At 48.5% G+C, this 23,868-nt stretch overlaps 1 protein-coding gene across 1 annotated transcript in view; it reads left to right on the forward strand.

The window, feature by feature from the left end:
• The first annotated feature begins 312 nt into the window (after window positions 1-312).
• The window catches only part of LOC144824326 (uncharacterized), a 36,982-nt gene continuing 13,426 nt past the window's right edge, over window positions 313-23,868 (forward strand). The window contains exons 1-3 of the mRNA XM_078683443.1: window positions 313-625; window positions 12,158-13,054; window positions 16,552-16,869. Coding sequence (XP_078539569.1) covers window positions 313-625; window positions 12,158-13,054; window positions 16,552-16,869 — 1,528 coding nt within the window. The remainder of the gene's footprint in view (window positions 626-12,157; window positions 13,055-16,551; window positions 16,870-23,868) is intronic.

Here is a 23,868-nt window from a genome sequence, read left to right on the forward strand (position 1 = left end):
ACACGGCAGCATTACCTGTTGGTCTCCCCCGCCGCCGCTGCTACTGACATCTGCGCAGCCGCTGAGAGGGGGGACTACAGGCACCAGGATCCCCTGCGCACTGACGCAGGCGCACACGCCCACTTCCGTGCCCGGAGGCGCTTGAAAGGCAGGCTGAGCTCCCGCGTCTTGGGACGCGCGCGGGAGAAGCCCGGGACAAGGGCGGGACCATCTGTGGCCGTCGGAGGCCGGAGGAGGTCGGGCCGGGCCCTTCCTCTGACATTTGTTCTAAAGAAAGGTACTGTAATATACTATATCTCTTACTAATCAATAATGGGAAAGAAGAGAACCGACAAACCAAAGGAGAAGGGAGGGGCTACTCTGGACTCGTACTTAGTGAAAGTGACCAGTTTAATAACAGAGGAAATAGAAAGAACTGAAAGGCGACTTTCTATGGACCCAGGTCACACTATCACCGCTATTGTGCATGACATTCCAGAGGACGTTGATTCCCAGCCAATAAATCTAACTCCTGGATTACCTCGGGACTTGATAGATTTGGCTGGCCCACCCTGTACATCTATGAGTGTTCAAGACCAGTCTCAAAATTTATCCCCTACAGGCTTCATTGAAGATGCCTCATTGTGTAATTCTTCGCCACCACCCGCTCTGATTACTAGGAGTTGTACCAGAGCTGGCGGTTTGGCACCCCCAAATAAAGTTAAACAACAGAGGGTAGTAAGGCATCCGAAATCAAAGCCCAAATTAATTAAGCATCCACTTCCTAATAATCAGCCATCTATGGAAGATATTTCTAATTCACTTTGGGGAACATTTAAAGAGAACCTAGACCTAATGTTGGCTCCCATTATGAATAGACTAACCTCAATGGAAGAAAGAGTTATAGCTCTTGAGCAAACACATGGTCCGGTCCCCCTGAATGATTTTCCTATAATGTTAGCTTCAGTAACTCACGACACTGCAGGTCAGTCAGTAAAACAAATGGGGCAGGACCCACAGATCCCTATAGCTAAGAGTATAGTCCACCCTCCCTCTGTTCTGGATGGTTTAACCACCCATAATTCTGCTTTAAATAGCGTCACTTTAAATCCCATTAGTGAGCATGTACATCTCGAGAGTGGCCACCCTTTAGTCATTCCCCCAGTATCCTCCTTGAACACACATAAACTTAGAGAATGAGCCCTTCCAGTTTATTCCAGAGGCCACACCTCTAGTTCTTGTACTGGCTAATGTTCCGCCTCTGGGTCATGGCCAAGTGGAATCTTCAGTATCCTTAATGGATAAAGCGTTGCAGTGGCTGATTAATAATATGAAGATATCCGAAAGGGGTAGCCAGCAATTAGCAAGAGAAGTAATCATGGCCAGAAGGGTGTCATGGATGAGTTACCATAAGAAAAGATTTGGGGGAGATTGCATAGCCATGAACTTTTCTGGTCCTGAAGTGTTACCTAATGTGTTGCCAAACTTGTTCCTTCCTCAACAAATGGGCTCTGCAGTAATACCCTTAACTCTGGAATTTTTCTATGATATGTCATGGTGTATAAGGATAACCCTGAGTTTTAGACCAAATCGACTGCTTGCATGTCTGCCACCTGGGAGGAAAAAACCAACCTTGTTTGAAGGAGTAGATTTGAGGAATCGTTTTGGTGTTTTGACTGAATGGAGGCATGCGATTTAATAAAGGATGACACTAGTGGGCTATTGAGAAACACATTACCTTGCATCAGAAATATTGTGCCCCACATACAAGATAATCTGGCTACTTATTTAGATAAAATGCTGCCTGTCCCCTCCTTGGATAGTGTATGGAGTAACATTAGGGTTATACAAGAATTGAATACTTCCTTAGTGGAACATCCCAATTCCATCATAGATCTTGGAGTCGGCATAAAAAAATCTAACTCCGGCCACTACATTGATCACCAAAACTACCGCTACCGAGCAAATACTAGCTACAAAGAATCACCTACCCTGTTCTGCCTCTTTGTGAATGGGGTAATCGCACACCTGACCGGGATTGCCAATAATGATGCCCCTAAGTTGAATGGCAGCAGGGTGCCCGCTATCATGTTCGCGGATGACACCCTGCTGCTATCCAAAACTCCGATGGGCATACAGAAAGTGCTTGATGGCTTCCTAGATTTCTGCACAGATAGGGGCCTCGAAATTAACCCCCAAAAAACTAAATTTATGATCCTAAATCCCAAGCTCACAAAGCGTCCAAATCCCCTACTTGGCTCAGTACGTCTGGAAAGGGTTCATACCATTGAGTATTTGGGGATAACCCTAAATCAAAACCTGACGTGGGGGGATCACCAGATTAAAGCTAACATGAAGTTGGTCCAGAAGGTGGGGGGCATTATGAGAATAGCAGCCAAGTCAACTTTCCGCCCCCTGACCCCCGCTATCCAAATCTACAAAATGCAGGCGCGGGGTGGTGTAATCTATGGGGGAGAGATTTGGGGCTACACCTCAACACCTAACCTGCAGGTGACTGAAAACAAATTTATAAGGCAGCTGACCGCCCTCCCACCAAGTACCCCACTCCTCCCTCTGAGATTGGATTTGGCTTTGAGGCCCATCACAGAAGAACTAGGGCTCAAACCCCTGACATTCTGGCGTCGCATCTGGAGCAGTCAAGATCTTGTTTCCTATCGAGCTGAGTTGCAGGAATTTCTAACATTACCCAATGCCACCAAGATCCCCTGGTTGAATTATATTAAGACAACTTGCGAGAACCTCGGAATACCAGAACTGTGGTCACACCCAGAAAGCACGAGCACCAGGATTCCAAGGAAAGCGCTCTCTAGAGCATACTATGAAAAAACGCTTACGCAAGTCCTGGCCAGTGCGCAAGAGGGTTCTCTGACATACTGCTTCACTCTAATTAAAGATTCATATAACTTTGAAAGCGTCCTGGATGGAATGGCTCCTGTATTAACCAGGAAACTATTTCTGCAATGGAGGTACGGAACTCACCCTCTAAAAACCTTTACTAAGGCATGGACGGGACAGTCATCTAATGAGATATGCCCTGCTTGTGCCCATACTAAGGAGAATGAGGTACATGTCATCTTCTTCTGTCAAGCCTACCATAAAAGCAGACGACATTGGCTGGTTCCATTGCTTAAAAATCTGGGTTTCAGAACATTCCTCCCTGCATTCAGAGTTCTAAAGACAGACTTATCGCCGCCAACGGTATTTGCTCTGGCCAAATTTCTAACAGCGATGTGGTATGCCAGATCTCGGTACACACAGTTGGCAAGAGCTTCTTGAAAAATCCCTCGTTTTGATATACTGTTGTTCGAATTTTATATATTTTTTTTTAAACAATGTGCTCATTGTATATCTTTTATGATCAATCGATCGAAATAAAGATTTGAAATTTGGAATGACATTTTAGTAAGAATAGAGAGGGTTCCATCTGTTAGTATAGCCCCGGAAATTAAAGAAAACCTGTCGCTTCTTTCATGGAATGTTGCAGGCATTGGTAGTAAACTACTGTCCCCAGAATGGTGTAGCTTTATAGACCAGTTTGACATTTGCCTCTTCCAGGAGTCTTGGTCCGTTGTCCCAGTTTTTCGTTTTTCTTGTGGGGTTCCTTAATTTCTATATCCCTGCAATAAAACAATCTAAAGGTCGTCCTGCAGGTGGCCTGGTGGTTTGGGTTCGTCAGAGTTTATGCTGTAAAGTCTTGCATATTCTGTCCCCAGTCAAGGATATTTTGATGGTCAAGATTGAATGGAGCCAAAATCGCTGGGTGGCTATTTTTAATGTTTATGCTAGGGGGTCAATATGGGGGAACATTTCTGAGACAATAGCCGCTCCTGACACCCAGCTAGAGTCTTTACCAGATCAAATTGTTCCTATTGTGGCTGGGGATTTTAACACCACTTTTGTACCACTCGGGCAAGAGGATCAGGATCTCTCAGCAGATCAAGACTCCAGATGGGGTATCTCCAAACTCGGTATTCCAGCCGTAAAACGATGGTCAGATTCCGCAATTCAATTAAAGGCTTTATGCCTAGAGAGAGGCCTTAGAGCGGCAAATGGGCGCACTCCCTCTGACCAACTGGGAGCAAATACGTTTGATAATGGACGTAATAGGAGCCGCATAGATTATTTGCTGGTAGATATAAGATTATGGCATAGTCTTGTAGACATGGTAATCAAACCCCGGTTCGAAAGTGACCATAACCCCCTTTGTTCTACATTTCGATCTCAGAAGGGGGATAGAGTGGAGCCAGTGAGGAGAGGGGCACTAACACCTGACGTTGCTTCTAATAACATGCGCTCGTTAAGTGGAATAAATTTATCAAAAATCTAGACAAATTAACTGAGCTTAAAGCAGTGGTTGTGAGTGAATTATCCTAACTAAATTTTCAAACCAATGGCGTGGATTTCCCTCAAGTCATGCTAGAAGCACATACCCGTCTCTTCTCTAGCTTAAAAACCTTCTTCTCTAAAGAGTTAAAAACAGGTAGTCAAGGCTCATACACTAATGTGGCAAGGTGGTACAATGAGGCCTGTAAACTTGCTCGTCATAAATTGAGCGTAGTATTAAAATCTAAGAACATCGCTCAAGTAAGAGAGGCAAGGGATTTTTACAGGCTCACGCAAAGGGTGGCAAAAAGAGAGTGGGATCAAGAAAGGTGGAGGGACATGAAAAATGCTTGTGAAGCTAAAGATTCCAAACAATTTTGGAATATTGTTAAATAGGATAGGGGAGGATGTGCAGAACCTCCACAAAATAATGTTGCACAATCCCAGTGGTTAGATTTTTTTAAACCTCAATATGCCTGTATCCCGACAAAGGACGATAATCCCTCACCTTCCCATGTCTTTTATCAAAATCAGGTATTCTCTATTAAAGATGTTGATCGAGCATTAGACTGCGTGACAAGTGGAAGAGCCCCAGGCATGGATGGTATCCCCGCGGATGTCTTCTTAAGTGATAGACCTACCTGGTGCCAGTATTTTGCACTCTTGGCTAATTCAGTGGCAAAGGGAGCTCCTATTCCACCTTCGTGTAAGGGAGCAGAAATAATCCCTGTTTTTAAAAAGGGTGACAAATCCCTCCCTAGTAATTATAGGCCTATTAGTCTTATAGATTCAGCACAAAAGCTAATGGGCCGCTTAGTTCAAAATAAAGTACAGTCGTGGGCTGAGGAAAATAACATACTTTCTCCATTCCAAGCAGGCTTTCGCCCGTGTACGAGTTCCATAGACCAAGTCTTCCGCTTCCTTACAATCTACTGGAGAAATGTGGTCTTGACTAAAGGGTCGCTCTATGCTGTATTTGTCGACTTGAAGTCGGCCTTTGATTTGGTACCTCATCACAAACTCTGGAGAGTTCTTGATGAACTGGGGATGGCACCGGAATTATTGAATCTTCTTGTTCGCTTACATGAGAGTAACTTTGCCAGGATCAGATGCGGATCACAGGGTGAGGTTACCGACTCATTCCCTATCGAACGTGGTGTTCGGCAGGGTTGTGTCTTGGCCCCCACCCTGTATTCCCTATACATCAATGGAATTGTGGACCATCTTTCTAGTTCCCCTACTGACGCCCCCATTCTAGCTGGGGTTCGCATACCTGTCCTCATGTTTGTGGACGACACTCTGATCGTCTCCAGGACCCCATGTGGCCTACAGAAGGCTGTTAATGCTTTTGGGGAATTTTGCAACTTGCGGGGGTTTGAGGTCAACATTGCAAAAACAAAGTTCATGTCATTAACCCAGCACAAACCCTTTAAAGGTCGAATTCTTCTGAATAATATCCCTTTAGAGCAGGTGGATGCTTTCACCTACCTAGGTATAATGTTACAGAACGACATGGGATGGAAAAGTCACACGGATAAGAGCATCTTAAAATTCCACCAGCTTGCAGGTATATTATCCTCTAAACATAAATCCTCTTTCACAAAACCAATTACTCCAGCTATGGAAATATACAACACCAAAGTGATAAGCTCTGCCCTTTATGGAGCAGAGTTATGGGGATTTAATAATTTGAGTCACCTAGCAAAAGCTGAAAATAAATGTTTACGTGGTTTAGTTGGTGTTCCCCAAAGTACTCCCATGCTTCCGCTCTTATTAGACCTGGGCAGAAAAAATATATTGTGGATTTGGCAAGGCTTCGCCCACTTCTTTATTGGAGACGAATCTGGACCACACCTGAACTTATCTATTATGCTCGGAGTTTGAAGGATGTGATCCGTGTAGATTGTTTTCATAAAATTCAGTGGTTAAAAGACTTAAGGTCTCTCTTAGTAAAGCTGGATCTAAGTCTTTTATGGGATGAACCAGAGATTGCGAAATTCCCTACAAAAAACCAACTGAAGGAAAAATATTGGAAAATGGTTCAGATGTTACAATATTGGTCCTGTATGAATACCAACTTGACAGGCCGTATTTAGGATCACAAATCTTGGCCGGCATGTGAAGTATATTGGGATAAAATTGAGACTCCCCTCAATCGTAAACTATACTTCCAATTTAGGATAGGAACTCTACCATTAAAAGCTTTTACTCATAAATGGGCGCCATCTCAAGATGAAAAATGCCATAATTGTCTAGATGTGTCAGAGACTGTAGCTCATTTATTTTTTGCATGTCCCCTCTATGCAGCCCCGCGGTGCAAATGGCTGAGACCCATTTGTTTATCTCTTGGTACCGTGAGGCACATTGAAGCTTTAAGAATATTAGGCTCTGATTTTTCCCTACCTATAGCTATTGCATTAGCTAAATTTCTAAGATGGGTTTGGATTATCCGCACACGCACTTTAATGTCTCCTGCTGCTAGTTAACCATAGGGAATTATCTTTTTTTTTTAAATTAAGTCGTTTTTAATTCAGGAAGTAATTTTAAATTATTAGATAAGAACCTGTTGGAAAAGCGGACACGAAACTGCCTCCTTTATACATGTGGCATGGGGATGCCCTGAACTTGAGCAATACTGGCTAGACATCTTCACTGCTATTAACCAGATACTTCACAGGTCAGACGCACCGTCCCCGTTACTGGGGCTACTGGGTTGGGTTCATGACACATTGCCTGCCCACAGAAAGCTACATGCGATACTCCTCCTTTATGCTAAGCGACAGGTGGCGGTGCACTGGGGTAGGCGAGCGACTCCTTCATTCGCTGCATGGGTTCGAGATGTGACATACGGAAACACACAGCTTGTGCGCTACTGGGAATTAATGCCCTCTGCTTCCAGACCTAGAGACATCTGGGAGCCCTTTACGCGTTGGTCGCGTGAGCGTGCATCCTCTCCGGAATCTACACAATCGCTACCAGGAGCGATATCTGATGATATGGGATGATCCCACTTTCCCTGCAGATACACTCCTCTGCGGCACCATGCCCTGGGGAGTAGCTGCACTTTCTGTTCGTGCCCCTGATATGAGAGAATCATGCGTGTCTGGGGATATTCTGCGTCTCCCGACTGCTGTGTCGTCTCCCCCCCCCTGCGTGGGTGGTCCCCACCTCCCCCCCTGTGCTTACAGAGTCCCCTTTGCTAAATGGCCTACTGACTGTGCCGGTATGTTCGCTCTGTGTCGCCCCACTCAATGACATTAATGCTTCCATACACCTGACCTAATGCCCGTTTGTGGCTTTATCCTATGCACCAGAGTTTGGTTTTATTGAAGTTTTTCCTTTTAGGGTGAGGGTGGGGGAGGGGGGGAGGGAGACATTGGAGGATAGACATTCCTTGAATTGAAATGTGCATATTTCCGCTCCTTGGGCATTCGTATATCTGAAGTTGACCTGCTCTCCTTTTCACTGATAGCTGACTGCTGCATGCCTATCTACCGGAAATTGTACACAATTATGCTTCCTGCTGCTACGTATGCTCATTGTTGATACTCCTGAGATGCTGCTGTTGTTCGTCCGCTGTATACTATGGACTATAATACATCCTTCATGTTGATTTGTTGATTGATAGCGGCCTACCTCAGGGTTGTCGGCATGACGCTGTGTGACTGTATTTTGGTCTCAATAAAAACTTTTTTTTAAAAAATAATAAAATAAAATAAAAAATTATTAGATAAGAATTTTAATAGTTTCCTTGATTCGACAGTAACCAAATGGAATTTAATAACTTTTTTATTCTGTGTATTGTTTATGTAATATTTATTGTGTATTGTGATAGTTTGTGTATTGTATGTGCTTTTATGACTTACTGTCGAATAAAGCTTTTGAAACGTATGCATATTGAGCAGGGGTAGGGGGCCTGAGCAGAAGTGGCCTCACTTGTTTTCATGTTTGTTGCACCAATGTGCACTAATCCATGCATTTTTTTTTATCTAAGTAAAGTTAAGAAAACATGCCTCTGTCAGAGAACCCCTCCCCCGCCCCATGTTATAAAACTTTGCCAAAGCAGTGTTTTGCGGAAAGGCAATATGGCAATGTGGGCCACTTTTTTTGCGTGCCCGGGCCAATTTTTAATGCCAATCCAACCCTGAATGTCACAGTACATGCACCAGTGTATGCCTAATATGCTTCATTGAGCTCGAAAGTCCTTTTAAGGTTCTTGTAGATTTTTTTTACTGCAAGGGAGAAAAATCCTCTAAGCCCGTCTGAAATTATGCTTATTAAAGAAAGTGGTGACAGAGCGCTGACTCCGGAGAGCAGAGCCCACGGTTCGATCCGGCGCTGGGGACACCTCAGCTCATCATCATGTGACTCTGGCCAATAGCTCACTTATCACCCCTAAGGCCTCCTATCAGCTGGATGCCCTTAAGGGTGATACATGTGGAATTATTCTTATTACATGTGGAGGCAGGTTTCAGTGTATGCTATTGCTCTCCGTCCTTTCAAGCTCTCTAAAAATAAATAAAAAGAACATTGAGCGAAAAAACGATTTAACATTAATTAAATTCCGAATACAATTGAATACATGCAGTCATGCATTCGCCCTCCTAAAAAAGAATGATGCCTAATATAAAATGACTTCTATACATGTGCTGCTTCAAGTGAATTACAGATCTGCCTCACTCCCTCCAGCACCCAGCCTCTCTGCATGAGTCACTTCGGTATTTATCATCGCCCTTTATTAGCGACACTGAATTATTGACGAAGATCACGGGCTCTCTGAGGCATTGCAATGATTCCTTTGTGGGCCCATTCCGCAGTCTGAGCTCGAAGGTGTTTTCTGCCCGCTCCTTCCAAGCAAAGTGACTTAATGCGGGTGCCACCGTCACCCAGCACACATCCCCTCCTCCCCCCTCCCCCGCCCACAAAATTCACGGGACTAATTAGAATCTGGGGGATAATGAAGGCCACTCCCTGCTCCTTCCGTGGGCCTGCTAAGGCGCGGCGCCATTATCTGTCCGAGCCTCGCAGTGTTTAACAACAAAGGGCATTTACAGTCTGGGTTTGTGTGGGTATAATCTCTCCTCGGCTCACTGTGTGCCACCGGCGCGAGATGAGTGCTCTGTGGTGGCAGCTGAGACACCAGCCTTTGTGCCAGGGGCGGCTGCGACGACGCAGCTGTGGGCACTGCAGGGTTTCATGGGGCGGCACCGGGCTTCACAGGCCCTGATCCGGACGGAATCACTGCCAACTAGGCCTTAAATCCGGTGTGTGTGCTGAGGGCGGCGTACAAGTCCACGTGTCCACGTGTACAAACGGCTCTCCCGGTCCCAACTCGGAGTCCCTGTATTGATCGAGCCCTTAAACCGCTGTACACAGTTGTACAGATTGAACCGATACTACCAGCATTCGCACATTTCATGTTGGCAGTCTGCCCAGGAGCCCTCAGTCGGGCGCCTGCATAGACTTAAATCCACCTCGTGATGCCTCTACTCCACTACCAGACTCCCCAGCCCTTTTCAGTCGCTCCTGCTGGCCCTTGCTTTCTCCCTTTGTTATGGGTTTCCCGTCTTTCTCTTCCTCAGTCCTTCTGCGGTGAGAGTTTTTTCATCTCTTGCTCTCGGTAAATGGGCGATGTAGAAAAATAAGTGCCCGGTCCCCAAAAATGAGTGCAAGTGGCCCCCCACCGGCTCAGATTAAGCACCGCATGTGTGTCGGCAACCAATGCTCAATGGTGGGCGTTTCACCTAGTAGTGCCCGTGTCTCGTCTGCAAAGCAGTACGGTTGGGGACAGGTATCTCCTGTCTGTGTGCATAAGCAATGCGCTTATGCACAGTACACATTTGGGCAGATGGTACCTACGACCCTGTACATATTGGCAATTTGGCACGGTGGGTATCTGTGCATGGCGTCTCACTAGTTGTGTGCACCGCGCTCTGTGCATATATATCTCAATGCGAGCTCGGGCACATCTCTGTCGTGCCCTGCCCGGTGTGGGCGCAGCTCCACAGGAGGCGGTGGTTACTTGAGCTGATTTCGCGTGCGTCTGATTAGCTCCAGCTTAACACAGGGGCTGTGCGGGCAAACCTTCTGCCTCGTGGGCATATAAATACGCCCTCAAGATGGCAGACAGGCACAAAGGCCACTTGTAGATCTAGAATTGATTGCTGCCCTTCCAGTGGCACGGTGGGCACTAGGACAGGGCTCTCACATGGGGGGCTTGGGGGAGGGAGCCGACCGCCGGGAGGTCTCCTCCCCCGGGCGGTTTGGGAGAGCTGCGAGGGGTGTCCCTTTAAGAGGGACAGAAGTTTCCAGAATTGGGCTGGTCCAGTAGGACCAGCATAGCCCAATTATAAACCCCCCGCCCACTGCCTACCAGCCACCATTTTAGGTTTGGTGACCTGGTGGCTAGGTGGGCTCATAGCTTTTTGTGGTCGAGGGTAATTGTGAGGTGCTTTGGGTGTGTGTTCGACAGCGTTATTGTTCCTTTGTTGTTCATTTAGTAGCATGGAGGACTACCGCGTGTTGGAAGCCATGCGTCTGCTATCGGAAGCAGGTCGCATGGATTTGGTGGTGGGAGGGGGGCCGGCGCGCCCCCAGCGCCAGGCCTCTGCCGGCGTGTCCGCCGCGGTTTTGGCGTGTTCTTCGCCTAAGAAGAGGCGTTCTCTTCAGGTAAGTGAAAGGGGCCGGTCCCGTTCGAGGAAACCGGCCCCCACTTTACAGGCGCGTGTGGCGGCGGGGGAGGGGGGAGCGCCGGTAATTTTGGGCGCTCCCGTAGTCGGGGGTGCTGGCGCGGGACCGGCTTCTGGGTTGGTTACGGAGCCCTGGGGTGGGGCGGGAGGCTCTCTGGCGGCAGGGCAGACGGCTCGCTTGCAGCCGGGTCAGGCGCCTGAGGCGCAATTGATTGCTTCGGCGGGGCGGGCGGGTGACGGGTTGGAGGCAGAAGCTCCCGCTCCCGCTCCGATTATACCGGCCAAGCGGGGGAGGGGGGGACGGAGAGGGAGTAAGAAGCGCTCCGCTTCTGACCCCATTGGGGAACGCCGTGTGGAGCCTGCGTTTGTCAGGTCCGCGCGAGGTGCGCGCAGGGGTTCTTTTCAATTGGATGGTTGGCAGGTGGCAGAGCAGCAGCATGTTATGCCGGATTTGAATGTTACAGAGCAGGTTGTAACAGAGACGCAGAGGACTGTTGACCCACGCTCTGGTATGTGGTTAACCCCTTCACACCTTGCTATCTCAGAGAGGGATGTGCTTTATGATAGGGAGTCTAGCCAGCGTGTTACAGGTGGATTGGGCAGGCAGGTTGGTATGGAGCATCATGCTGGCCAGGTTGTTTTTGCACAGGATGTTGGTGCTGTCCGGGGGGATGGGAACAGTAATGTGGGCAGCCCGTTATTATTCTCTACACCTGGTTCTTATGTGGGTTCTGCTATGTCTGTTGGAGGGGGATCCAGAGGAGAGGGTGAGTGGGCCCAGGTGGGCGACAGTAGTTCCATGCATGGTGAGGTTTTGGGCCAGGACACGGTAAGTTCAGGGGTTGTTATGTTTCCTGGTTTTCAGGAGGGGAGTGTCCGTTTGCGGAGGGATGACAGGGGATTGTCACAGGGGGGTCAGGGAGCTTTTTATGGGGAGAGTCGGGGGTCTGCACCTGTGCATGGCACAGGTTTAGGGGGATTGGGTAGGGCTGTGGGGAATGAGTTTGTGGGGTTGGCTCACCCTGGTGTGCGGGTTACAGGGGCTGGGGGTTTCTCAAGTACGTTGTTGGAGCGTGAGGGGTTTTCCAGGCAGGTGAGTGGAGAGTCTGTACATGGGGATGCTGGAGGTCCTTATCTTATGTTAGGTTCTCCTGGATGGGAGCATTTTGGTACAGCAGGTTTGGCGCAGCGGGGTTTTCACAAGGATATTGGGGTCCATGCGAGGGGTGTGGGGGTACCTTTGCAGACCTCTTCTTCGGTGGCGGCGGGCGCTAATTTGGATGTCAGTGATGAGGAGGAGATGATAGGCGACTCTCCGGTTAGAGGGGTGCCATTGAAGGGTTGCATTAGGGGACGTTCTTTGGAGAGGTGCCAGGGGTCGCTTGTGGATGCTGATTTGCGGAGGTCAAGGTCTGTTTCGAGTGTTGCCTTTAGGGACCCTAGCACACCAGTCCAAACTTTTTCTTTTCAGGATAGGAATAGGTGTGGAGGTCCAGACTTGGCAGGGCGCGGTCCAGTCCCATCACGCCAAGGGGAAGTGAGGAGAGTGCCTAGCGCGGCCCTCTCTGTTCCAACGAGGGATCCCGCCGCGGCCAGCACACGAGGGTCTGGCGTGACCCCGCTGGCCCCAACGAGTAGCAGGTATAGGTGGCAGGCCTTGCCGGCGGCTAAGGAGCTACAGAGTCAACGCGCAGGGAGGTACGGGCGTGTACAGCCTGCTCCCCCTCCTGGAGTTTCCAAATCATTTAAATGTACGGTGGTTGATACCGGGTTGGGTAAGACCCGTGATGAGTTGTTGCACACTAGTGCCGATTCAGTAGTGTTGGACTACGATGAAGACAGTCCTGAAGAAGGTGAAGTGCGGGATACGGAAAGGGGGGTGCCCTCTCATGTTTCTTATAGTGTGTTACAGGCTCCAGTGGTCCAAAGTCAAGTGCAAGGGAGAAGAGAGCACGGCCCATCGAGTAGGGCGCCTCGCCGACCGGATGCATTGACCTCGGAGACACGGGCGGAGCCATCGAGAGTGGTCTCTCTTTTGCCAGGTGAGCAATCAGCCACACAGGCCAAACCTAAGATGGTGTCTGTGGGTACTGGTGGTGAAACTGAAGTGATTAGTAGTGATGGCCGTCTGGTCAAAGGTCGATATGTAAAAGACACAGCAGTTGGTACAGATGATGTGGTAGACATTCAGAACACAGTGGTAGGTCATGTTATGGCTGGTGCTTCCAGCAAGGTTAAAGAGCCTGTGGCCAGTAAAGAACTCAAAATCAAAAAACTGCCTTACATGGGGGTTACGAAACCATTAGGTGCTCATCTCATGTTAAGTACCAAGGACCGAATTTGGAATGGTGAGTATGTGGAACTACTGAAGCTACTCCACAGGGAAGTCAGGTCCAAAGAGGGGTCTAAGGAGGAGGAGTTTGAGCTGGCAAAACGCCCCAGAGTGCCTTTAACTATTGAAAACTGGACAGCTGCGTTTTTAATTTATGCCAGTGTATATTGCGAAAAGTTCCCTGAGCGCAGCGTGTCCCTTTTTAAATACATGGACGTCATTCGCAAGGCCCAGATCACCGGGGGTGGTTTTGCTTGGTCTCAATATGATGAGGAATTTCGGGCCAGGATGGCTTGGGACCCGGAAGCTAAGTGGGGGGAGATAGATAATGACTTGTGGCAACACACAATGGGGTCAGCGTCAGGGGGTAAAACCATTTTCACGGCAAGTGGTTTGCCGTTAGTTTATCGGCCCTTTCAGGGGAAGCCCACCCGGGGAGGGGTGGGGGCCACTGCAACCTTGTACTCAGGGTCTGGTTTCTGTTGGGAATTTAATAGGGGCTCCTGTACCAGGGAGTATTGTAAATTTAAACATGAATGCTCAGGCTGTGGTAAGAAACACCCGTTGTCCAAGTGTTGGAACAATCAGCCATCGGACGGTACACAGGGAAAGCAATCAGTTTCAGGAACATCAAATACGACTGCACAGTTTTCAGGAGGAAGGGGATACAGAGGTGCTAAGGGTGCTGGGTCCAAGGGCTCGTACGCCAGTTAATTTAGAAAGGCTGCGCATTGCCCTCCATGGTTTCGATGATCAGTCAGCAAAAGTTACACTGTTGGAAGGTTTTCAGTTTGGGTTCCGACTCGGTTACTTAGGTGTTAGGGAACGGAGATGGTCTGCCAATTTAAAATCAGCTTCTGAACATGCCACGGTGGTACAAGACAAACTTACTAAGGAAGTACATGAAGGGAGGATGGCTGGCCCGTTTCACGATTGGCCGATCCATAACTTGATTGTTTCACCGGTTGGGGTTGTCCCGAAGAAAGAACCGGGACAGTTTCGCCTGATTCAACATTTGTCATGGCCTGAAGGGTCGTCTGTTAATGATTTCATTGACCCAGAGGCAGTGTCTGTCTCTTACTCTTCGGTTGACGTGGCCATGTCACTTGTTGTGACAGCGGGCGCAGCCGCTGAGATGGCTAAGTGTGACATCAAGTCTGCTTTTCGGCTATTGCCTGTCCACCCGGACGATTGGAGCCTTTTAGGTATTCAGTTCAATGGTAAGTGGTACGTGGACAAGGCTTTGCCGATGGGCTGCTCCATATCATGTGCCTTGTTTGAGTGTTTTAGTACTTTCCTGCAATGGTATTTTTCCCATCAGTCCGGTCATACCCTGGTAACTCACTATCTCGATGATTTTTTCTTTGTTGGATCCCCGGGCTCCGCGGAGTGCCAGAAGGCTCTGGACACATTCCAAGGGCTCATGGAGGATTTGGGAGTTCCTTTGGCTCCCGAGAAAACACTGGGCCCTGCCACTGTCCTATCCTTTTTGGGTATTGAAATTGACTCTGTGTGTATGTCTGCTCGACTGCCGGAAGACAAAAGGGTCAACATGATTGAATTACTGGATGTGATGTTGTCAAAGAGAAAAGTGTTGGTGAAAGAGATTCAAGTGCTTTTGGGTCATTTGAATTTTGCCTGCAGAGTGGTGAGAGCGGGCAGGACCTTTTGTAGGAGACTGGGCAGGGCTTTGGCAGGTCATCATTTGCCCCACCATCGTGTTCGTCTGTCTGCTGGTGTCAAGGAGGATTTGAGAATGTGGAAGTTTTTTCTGAACTCCTTCAATGGTGTCCCCTTGGTCAGAGAGGTTGACTTTCAGTGGGATGTACAAATGTTTTCGGATGCTGCTGGCAGTGATGGTTTTGGGCTCTTTTGGAATGGCAAATGGTGTGCAGAACGTTGGCCTGATGAATGGTTGAATGGAGGTCGCAGCATCACTTTTCTGGAACTGTTCCCCTTATTGGTCGCCTTGACATTGTGGGGGGAGGAATTGGCGCACAAGAAAGTGCTGTTTCGTGTGGATAACATGGCGGTGGTGGAGATAGTGAATCGCCAATCGGCCAGGGACGGACAGGTGTTGAAACTTATGAGAGTTTTTGTTCTTGGTTGTTTGAAACACGATATTCATTTTCGTGCGTTGCACATTCCTGGTGTGGACAATGACATTGCGGATGCTCTGTCTCGTTCACAGTGGGAGAGATTCCGTGGTCTGGCGAAGGATGCGGACAGATCCCCGACTCCGATGCCGAGTCATCTGTGGCACGTCGGCGAGGTCGGGTCGTTCAATTGGTGGTAGGTTCTCTGTCTGTGTCCACGCGTTCTGCGTATTCCCTTGCGTGGAAGGAATTTCTGGAATCTGGTGCTGTCAGAAGGGAGGATCTGTCGAGTCGGTCGGATGATGTGGTCAACTTTATACTGGACCTCATGGATAAGGGTTTGACCAAAGTAACCATTGCTGGGAAACTGGCGGGGATTGCTTTCATGGGGAAGTTGTGGTGGGGCTATCCTCCATCTGCGGGGGAAATTGGTAGAAGGATGCTTGAGGGATGGGCCAGGGAGCAAGGGCACATTGGTAGATCCAGAGCCCCTCTATCTTGGCAAGTTCTGGCCAGGTTGATTACGGTTTTGCCTTTAGTTTGTTCAGATGATTTTGAGGCATGTCTTTTCTCTATGTTGATGGCTTTCATGTTTTTTGGTGCTTTCAGGGTATCTGAGTTGTTGGGTTCAAAGTATAAGTGTGGATTGTTTTGGAAGGACGTTTTCTGTTATGATGAGGGAGTTCATGTATGGTTGGCCAGTTCTAAAACGGATCAGACGGGGAAGGGGAAAGGTGTATGGTTACAGGCATGTGCTCCGAAGCTTACTTGCCCTCTACTGCTTGCGCGGCGCTGGCGTTCCTTGTGTGGGGGTGGCGATGAAGTCCTGGTTTTCCAACATATCACTGGCACCCCTGTAACACCTTATCAATTACGTATGGTTTTGCGCAAAGCGCTACAGCACATAGGTCTCGATAGCAATATTTATGGGACTCACTCTTTCAGAATAGGTGCTGCCACTGAAGCTTTTCACAGGAATTGGTCTGAAAGGGATATTAAGCGATTGGGGCGCTGGTCTTCTAACTGTTTCCAGCGTTACGTGAGGAGCTCGGCGGAGGAGGCGCATGCGTCATCCTCCTTCACAGGATTTTAACTCTTTTTTCTTTTTCAGGATCCGTTGCTGGACCTCGCTCCTCGGTGGTAACGGTCTGGATAGTGGGGCATTCATTTGTCAAGTGGGCCAGAGTCCAGGCGGCGAGGAGTTACTTTGGAGATCTACTTGGTTTCAATGATCGAATGTTTAACGTTCTTTGGAAGGGTAAAGGTGGGATGCTCTGGAGAGAGTTGATCCCTTGTTTGAACAACAACATGGTGGGCGGTGTCTGCCCGGATATTTTAGTTATTCATTTGGGAGAAAATGACCTATGTGCAACGAAAGGTGTAGTCTTGCTGCGAGCTATGAAACGAGATTTAGGCCTCATTAAGGAACGTTGGGCTGGGTGCCACGTTTTTTGGACAGAGTTGATTCCTCGCAGGATATGGAGGGGAGCAGTGAATCCCAGGGCCGTCGATCGGGCTAGGAAGAAAGTGAATTCGGAGGTGTCTCGTTGCTGTAGGAGCCTTGGTTTCAGTAGGATTTCACACAGGGACATTAAGTTTGAGGCTGTTGAGTTCTTTAGGGATGATGGAGTTCATCTGTCCCGGGTGGGCATGGAACTTTACTTGTTGGAGATTCGTGAGGTTTTAGCCCGGGCTTTGGCCATGCAGCGTTGATTTTCTGGTTGCCTTTCGCTTTGCGGTTGGGGGGCAGAAAGGGAGGCGTTGCTTCCCCCGCCTACCTTTCTGGGTGGCGGTGTTTTTGGGTATCATTACGGTTTTTAGGCAGATTGCTGGTTGAGTATTAGTTCAAGTATTTCTTTGACAAGTGCTGGGGTATGTTGGTCATGGTTTGACCGTTCAGTTTTGTGAGGGGGGGGTATCTGCAGGAGTGCAGGGTCAGGCAGGGTTTATGGTTATGGAGGACCTGACCGTTGTTATTGTAATTGTGGTTGGACGAATAAAGTTTTAACGATGACGTATGTTTGTTTAATGACGAAATGTTTTATTGATGATGTAATTTTATTGATGACGTAATGTTATAATGCTGTTATATTTTTATTGATGTATTGTTGGGAGCGGGAGGGCTCAAATGTTTTAGGGGTGGGGGAGGGTCCGGGGGGCTGAATTTGTAGTTATTTAATTATTTAGTGAGGTTTAGTTTTGTAAGGCGTTGCCAAGGTTTGTGTTTGTAATGTGCACCTGTGTCTTAATAAAGCGGCCTTTTACACACACAAACAACTTTTGGTCTACTTTTCTCCCACCCCTCGCCCTCTCTCCCAAGGGGGGCTTGGGGGAGGGAGCCGACCGCCGGGAGGTCTCCTCCCCCGGGCGGTTTGGGAGAGCTGCGAGGGGTGTCCCTTTAAGAGGGACAGAAGTTTCCAGAATTGGGCTGGTCCAGTAGGACCAGCATAGCCCAATTATAAACCCCCCGCCCACTGCCTACCAGCCACCATTTTAGGTTTGGTGACCTGGTGGCTAGGTGGGCTCATAGCTTTTTGTCCCACCCTCCCTCCCTCAATTTTTCGCTTTAAATGCTCCGCTTTTCCCCTCGCTGCTCAGTTTTTTCCCCAATTTTTGGGCGTTTTTTGCCACTATTTTCTTTTTTAAGTAAAAGGCTGTTTTGTGGGCTACCGGTGTGCAGGGGTTGTTTCTCTTGTATTTGTATCCGTCGCTGACACAGGTGCTGTGCGGTGTTTTTGGGTATCATTACGGTTTTTAGGCAGATTGCTGGTTGAGTATTAGTTCAAGTATTTCTTTGACAAGTGCTGGGGTATGTTGGTCATGGTTTGACCGTTCAGTTTTGTGAGGGGGGGGTATCTGCAGGAGTGCAGGGTCAGGCAGGGTTTATGGTTATGGAGGACCTGACCGTTGTTATTGTAATTGTGGTTGGACGAATAAAGTTTTAACGATGACGTATGTTTGTTTAATGACGAAATGTTTTATTGATGATGTAATTTTATTGATGACGTAATGTTATAATGCTGTTATATTTTTATTGATGTATTGTTGGGAGCGGGAGGGCTCAAATGTTTTAGGGGTGGGGGAGGGTCCGGGGGGCTGAATTTGTAGTTATTTAATTATTTAGTGAGGTTTAGTTTTGTAAGGCGTTGCCAAGGTTTGTGTTTGTAATGTGCACCTGTGTCTTAATAAAGCGGCCTTTTACACACACAAACAACTTTTGGTCTACTTTTCTCCCACCCCTCGCCCTCTCTCCCAAGCGCAGAGACATCGACGGTCCTCCCTTGCTCTCTGTCTCTGCACTCGCCTGCCCCTCCCCCCGTTTATCACAGGGGAGGACGGGCAGCCGAGGAGGAGCGCTGTGAGCTGGCTTCGCGCTGGCACGGTATTTGAGATCGGCACAGAGCTGGAAATATCCACCAAGCTGCGCCCCATCTCCATTAACAACAAAACACAAAGGACCCGTCACGAGGTGGCAGAGGCGCCGTTGGCAGGCAGGGCTGCGGGTAGGCATGCCACGGGCTCCGCTGGCGTCAACACCAGACCTGCCTCGAGTCTGCAGCAGGGAGGAAGGTGGGCAGTGACGACCCATCGTGCCCACAAGTGCCTGTGGTTGAAGGCAGAACGTCCTGAGAAGGACTGGGCGAACGCAGATATGTGTTAGGACGAGGGGCTGTCCCCAGAGCAGAATAAACACCTGGCTGTCTCACGTCTGGGCTTTAGCACTGGTGGCGCCCTGTGCGACAATGTTTGTTGGCGTTCCATATGACCACCTCAGCCAGGGATGCCCTTACTACCACCCTTTAACAGTGCCCCCGCAAGCCTCCAAGACCACTCTCTCCTACGTGCATTTCTTTTGTTTTATAGCGCAACTTATACCAGTGTAAGGTGTCAGAGCACTCTACATCACATACACGTTACACAGAGACAATGAGTCATACGTGTGTAAATCAGTGTATGGGAAATGTTACATCAGACAGAGGAGTACAAGGTGTAGGAGTCACAAGTTATCCTTACTGGTAGACAGTGTATTTTAAGAGTGCTCGGTCTGAAGAAGCACACACTCAGAATTTAAAACGTAACACCATGGTTGGAGGTTTGCTTTACTAATAAGAATTGCTATCTACCCAGTGAAACCCTTTTGCAGCATTAGGATACTGAGACTGGGGTGCAAAAATCATAACGCTCTTATCTATACCTTGCAGTTTGCATGCAGCATTTTGATGATAGCTAATTGCTCACTGTTCTATATTAGGATTTAAACTTATGCAAGCAACAAAAAGGACTCTCTGACAGAAGCAGTAATGCACTGGCCTATTTACATTGTATGCACTTTGTGATCTGCATGGTACACCTGCTTTGCATCAGATATTTTAACGTCCTGCGCTACTTTATGATGAGTCAAAACTTCCACTGGACAAAACCCTGATTACTCTGCAGCACGTCCATCGATCCCCAGAGTTTTCTTGACATTTATATGGTTGCCTGGAAATTGCTGGAGGAAAGGAACACAGCAGCAAGTGCTTCTAAAACTATATTGTAATTGAAAACACGCCCCCCCCCCCTCAAAGTCAGTGCCTAGTGCGGTGGCACCGATTGCACCTCCCTCGAGCGGGCCCTGCTTCAGGGGGTGGGGATGTCACCAAGAAGCTGACGTTGGTGCAGGGTGTAGTGTCCTGCTGGACACGTTCTAGTGTTCAGCATGTACGTCTTAACCAGCCACTCCTTTGAGGGCTGTCTCTACACCCACTGCACACACCCATCCCACACAGGCGTCCCCAATAAAAGGGCCAGAGTGCACGTGCTCATGGGCAGTTACCAGCCTATACAAAATTGTCCATGTCCATAATTTCTAAGTATGTGGGCCTAGAGCCCACTGCATTACACAGGGAAAGAATTTCAGGTTTGTGTCAGATCATGAGAATGTGCACAGATTCTGCAGAGGGATGTGTGCCTTCCGCCAAGTAATGGCCCCATCTGTAGAACAGAATGATGCCATGCTCGTGCCAGGCCAGGACTGCACACAAGGCACTAGTAGAGTGATTACACATGTGTGTGACTGCGACGTGGCCCAGTTGAATGATGCCAAGCAGTAGGGCTTTCACTGGGAAGTTTCAGAGTGTTAGGTACATGTCAGAGTTGATGCTATTGCGGGGCCGATGGAATGAGGGACTCATGGCAAAGAGTGATTTGTCATTATGAACCCCACAGCACCATAATGGCTACACTGAAAACTGAGAAGTTTGGTATCAAACTCCTCAGCACATTAAACCCACACTGATGCCAGTGTGGTATTTAATGAAAAATGCACTCAATAGGGCATCTTAGAGATGCCCCCTTAAAAACAACCAGCATCTGGTGGGTTCTCTGACTAGTACACACTCGCCTACCACCACACAACATGTTTCTGGACCCCTAGGGTGGGAGCCTTCTCTCTCTGAGCCCAGAAACAAAGCCTTTCCTGGGCGGAGGGGTTCACACCTTCCCAGGCCAGGAAGAGCTATCTGTGGCAAGGGAGCTTCAATGGCCTGGCAGCCTTTGTAATACAACCCCCAGCCTCTCCTGCTGGTCTGCTTAATTCAGGCACTCTGTTCATCACCACCCCCTTTTCTGAATCATTTTGTCCACCATAAGCATGGAAGGGTATACTCAGATGTTAGTCCCTTGCTCATTGCACCATCAGGATTCAAGCAAGCTGGGCCGACGACGCCTGAAATGGCAGAAACCGGTCCCCGGAAGCTTGTTTCCTTCCCAGTACAAGAATTGGCTTGGTAGTTTGGTTTGCCCTGTTCCCATCATGCACTGGGACAGGAACAGACTAATTTGCATATAGCCAAGTTCTGAGCTGGGATGGTGCAGTGAGCTAAAAACGGTGATGGATCAAGCCCTGATCTTTGGACTGGGTAAGAGTGGTCTGCTTAATTCAGGCACTCTGTTCATCACCACCCCCTTTTCTGAATCATTTTGTCCACCATAAGCGTGGAAGGGTATACTCAGATGTGAGTCCCTTGCTCATTGCACCATCAGGATTCAAGCAAGCCGGGCCGACGACGCCTGAAATGGCAGAAACCGGTCCCCGGAAGCTTGTTTCCTTCCCAGTACAAAAATTGGCTTGGTAGTTTGGTTTGCCCTGTTCCCATCATGCACTGGGACAGGAACAGACTAATTTGCATATAGCCAAGTTCTGAGCTGGGATGGTGCAGTGAGCTAAAAAACGGTGATGGATCAAGCCCTGATCTTTGGACTGGGTAAGAGTGGTCTGCTTAATTCAGGCACTCTGTTCATCACCACCCCCTTTTCTGAATCATTTTGTCCACCATAAGCGTGGAAGGGTATACTCAGATGTGAGTCCCTTGCTCATTGCACCATCAGGATTCAAGCAAGCCGGACCGACGACGCCTGAAATGGCAGAAACCGGTCCCCGGAAGCTTGTTTCCTTCCCAGTACAAGAATTGGCTTGGTAGTTTGGTTTGCCCTGTTCCCATCATGCACTGGGACAGGAACAGACTAATTTGCATATAGCCAAGTTCTGAGCTGGGATGGTGCAGTGAGCTAAAAAACGGTGATGGATCAAGCCCTGATCTTTGGACTGGGTAAGAGTGGTCTGCTTAATTCAGGCACTCTGTTCATCACCACCCCCTTTTCTGAATCATTTTGTCCACCATAAGCGTGGAAGGGTATACTCAGATGTGAGTCCCTTGCTCATTGCACCATCAGGATTCAAGCAAGCCGGGCCGACAACGCCTGAAATGGCAGAAACCGGTCCCCGGAAGCTTGTTTCCTTCCCAGTACAAGAATTGGCTTGGTAGTTTGGTTTGCCCTGTTCCCATCATGCACTGGGACAGGAACAGACTAATTTGCATATAGCCAAGTTCTGAGCTGGGATGGTGCAGTGAGCTAAAAAACGGTGATGGATCAAGCCCTGATCTTTGGACTGGGTAAGAGTGGTCTGCTTAATTCAGGCACTCTGTTCATCACCACCCCCTTTTCTGAATCATTTTGTCCACCATAAGCGTGGAAGGGTATACTCAGATGTGAGTCCCTTGCTCATTGCACCATCAGGATTCAAGCAAGCCGGGCCGACGACGCCTGAAATGGCAGAAACCGGTCCCCGGAAGCTTGTTTCCTTCCCAGTACAAGAATTGGCTTGGTAGTTTGGTTTGCCCTGTTCCCATCATGCACTGGGACAGGAAGAGACTAATTTGCATATAGCCAAGTTCTGAGCTGTGATGTTGCAGTGAGCTAAAAAACGGTGATGGATCAAGCCCTGATCTTTGGACTGGGTAAGAGTGGTCTGCTTAATTCAGGCACTCTGTTCATCACCACCCCCTTTTCTGAATCATTTTGTCCACCATAAGCGTGGAAGGGTGTACTCAGATGTGAGTCCCTTGCTCATTGCACCATCAGGATTCAAGCAAGCCGGGCCGACGACGCCTGAAATGGCAGAAACCGGTCCCCGGAAGCTTGTTTCCTTCCCAGTACAAGAATTGGCTTGGTAGTTTGGTTTGCCCTGTTCCCATCATGCACTGGGACAGGAACAGACTAATTTGCATATAGCCAAGTTCTGAGCTGGGATGGTGCAGTGAGCTAAAAAACGGTGATGGATCAAGCCCTGATCTTTGGACTGGGTAAGAGTGGTCTGCTTAATTCAGGCACTCTGTTCATCACCACCCCCTTTTCTGAATCATTTTGTCCACCATAAGCGTGGAAGGGTATACTCAGATGTGAGTCCCTTGCTCATTGCACCATCAGGATTCAAGCAAGCCGGACCGACGACGCCTGAAATGGCAGAAACCGGTCCCCGGAAGCTTGTTTCCTTCCCAGTACAAGAATTGGCTTGGTAGTTTGGTTTGCCCAGTTCCCATCATGCACTGGGACAGGAACAGACTAATTTGCATATAGCCAAGTTCTGAGCTGGGATGGTGCAGTGAGCTAAAAAACGGTGATGGATCAAGCCCTGATCTTTGGACTGGGTAAGAGTGGTCTGCTTAATTCAGGCACTCGGTTCATCACCACCCCCTTTTCTGAATCATTTTGTCCACCATAAGCGTGGAAGGGTATACTCAGATGTGAGTCCCTTGCTCATTGCACCATCAGGATTCAAGCAAGCCGGGCCGACGACGCCTGAAATGGCATAAACCGGTCCCCGGAAGCTTGTTTCCTTCCCAGTACAAGAATTGGCTTGGTAGTTTGGTTTGCCCTGTTCCCATCATGCACTGGGACAGGAACAGACTAATTTGCATATAGCCAAGTTCTGAGCTGGGATGGTGCAGTGAGCTAAAAAACGGTGATGGATCAAGCCCTGATCTTTGGACTGGGTAAGAGTGGTCTGCTTAATTCAGGCACTCTGTTCATCACCACCCCCTTTTCTGAATCATTTTGTCCACCATAAGCGTGGAAGGGTATACTCAGATGTGAGTCCCTTGCTCAT

Source organism: Lissotriton helveticus, chromosome 3_1 (genome assembly GCF_964261635.1).
Source record: "Lissotriton helveticus chromosome 3_1, aLisHel1.1, whole genome shotgun sequence".
Taxonomy (NCBI): Eukaryota; Metazoa; Chordata; class Amphibia; order Caudata; family Salamandridae; genus Lissotriton; species Lissotriton helveticus.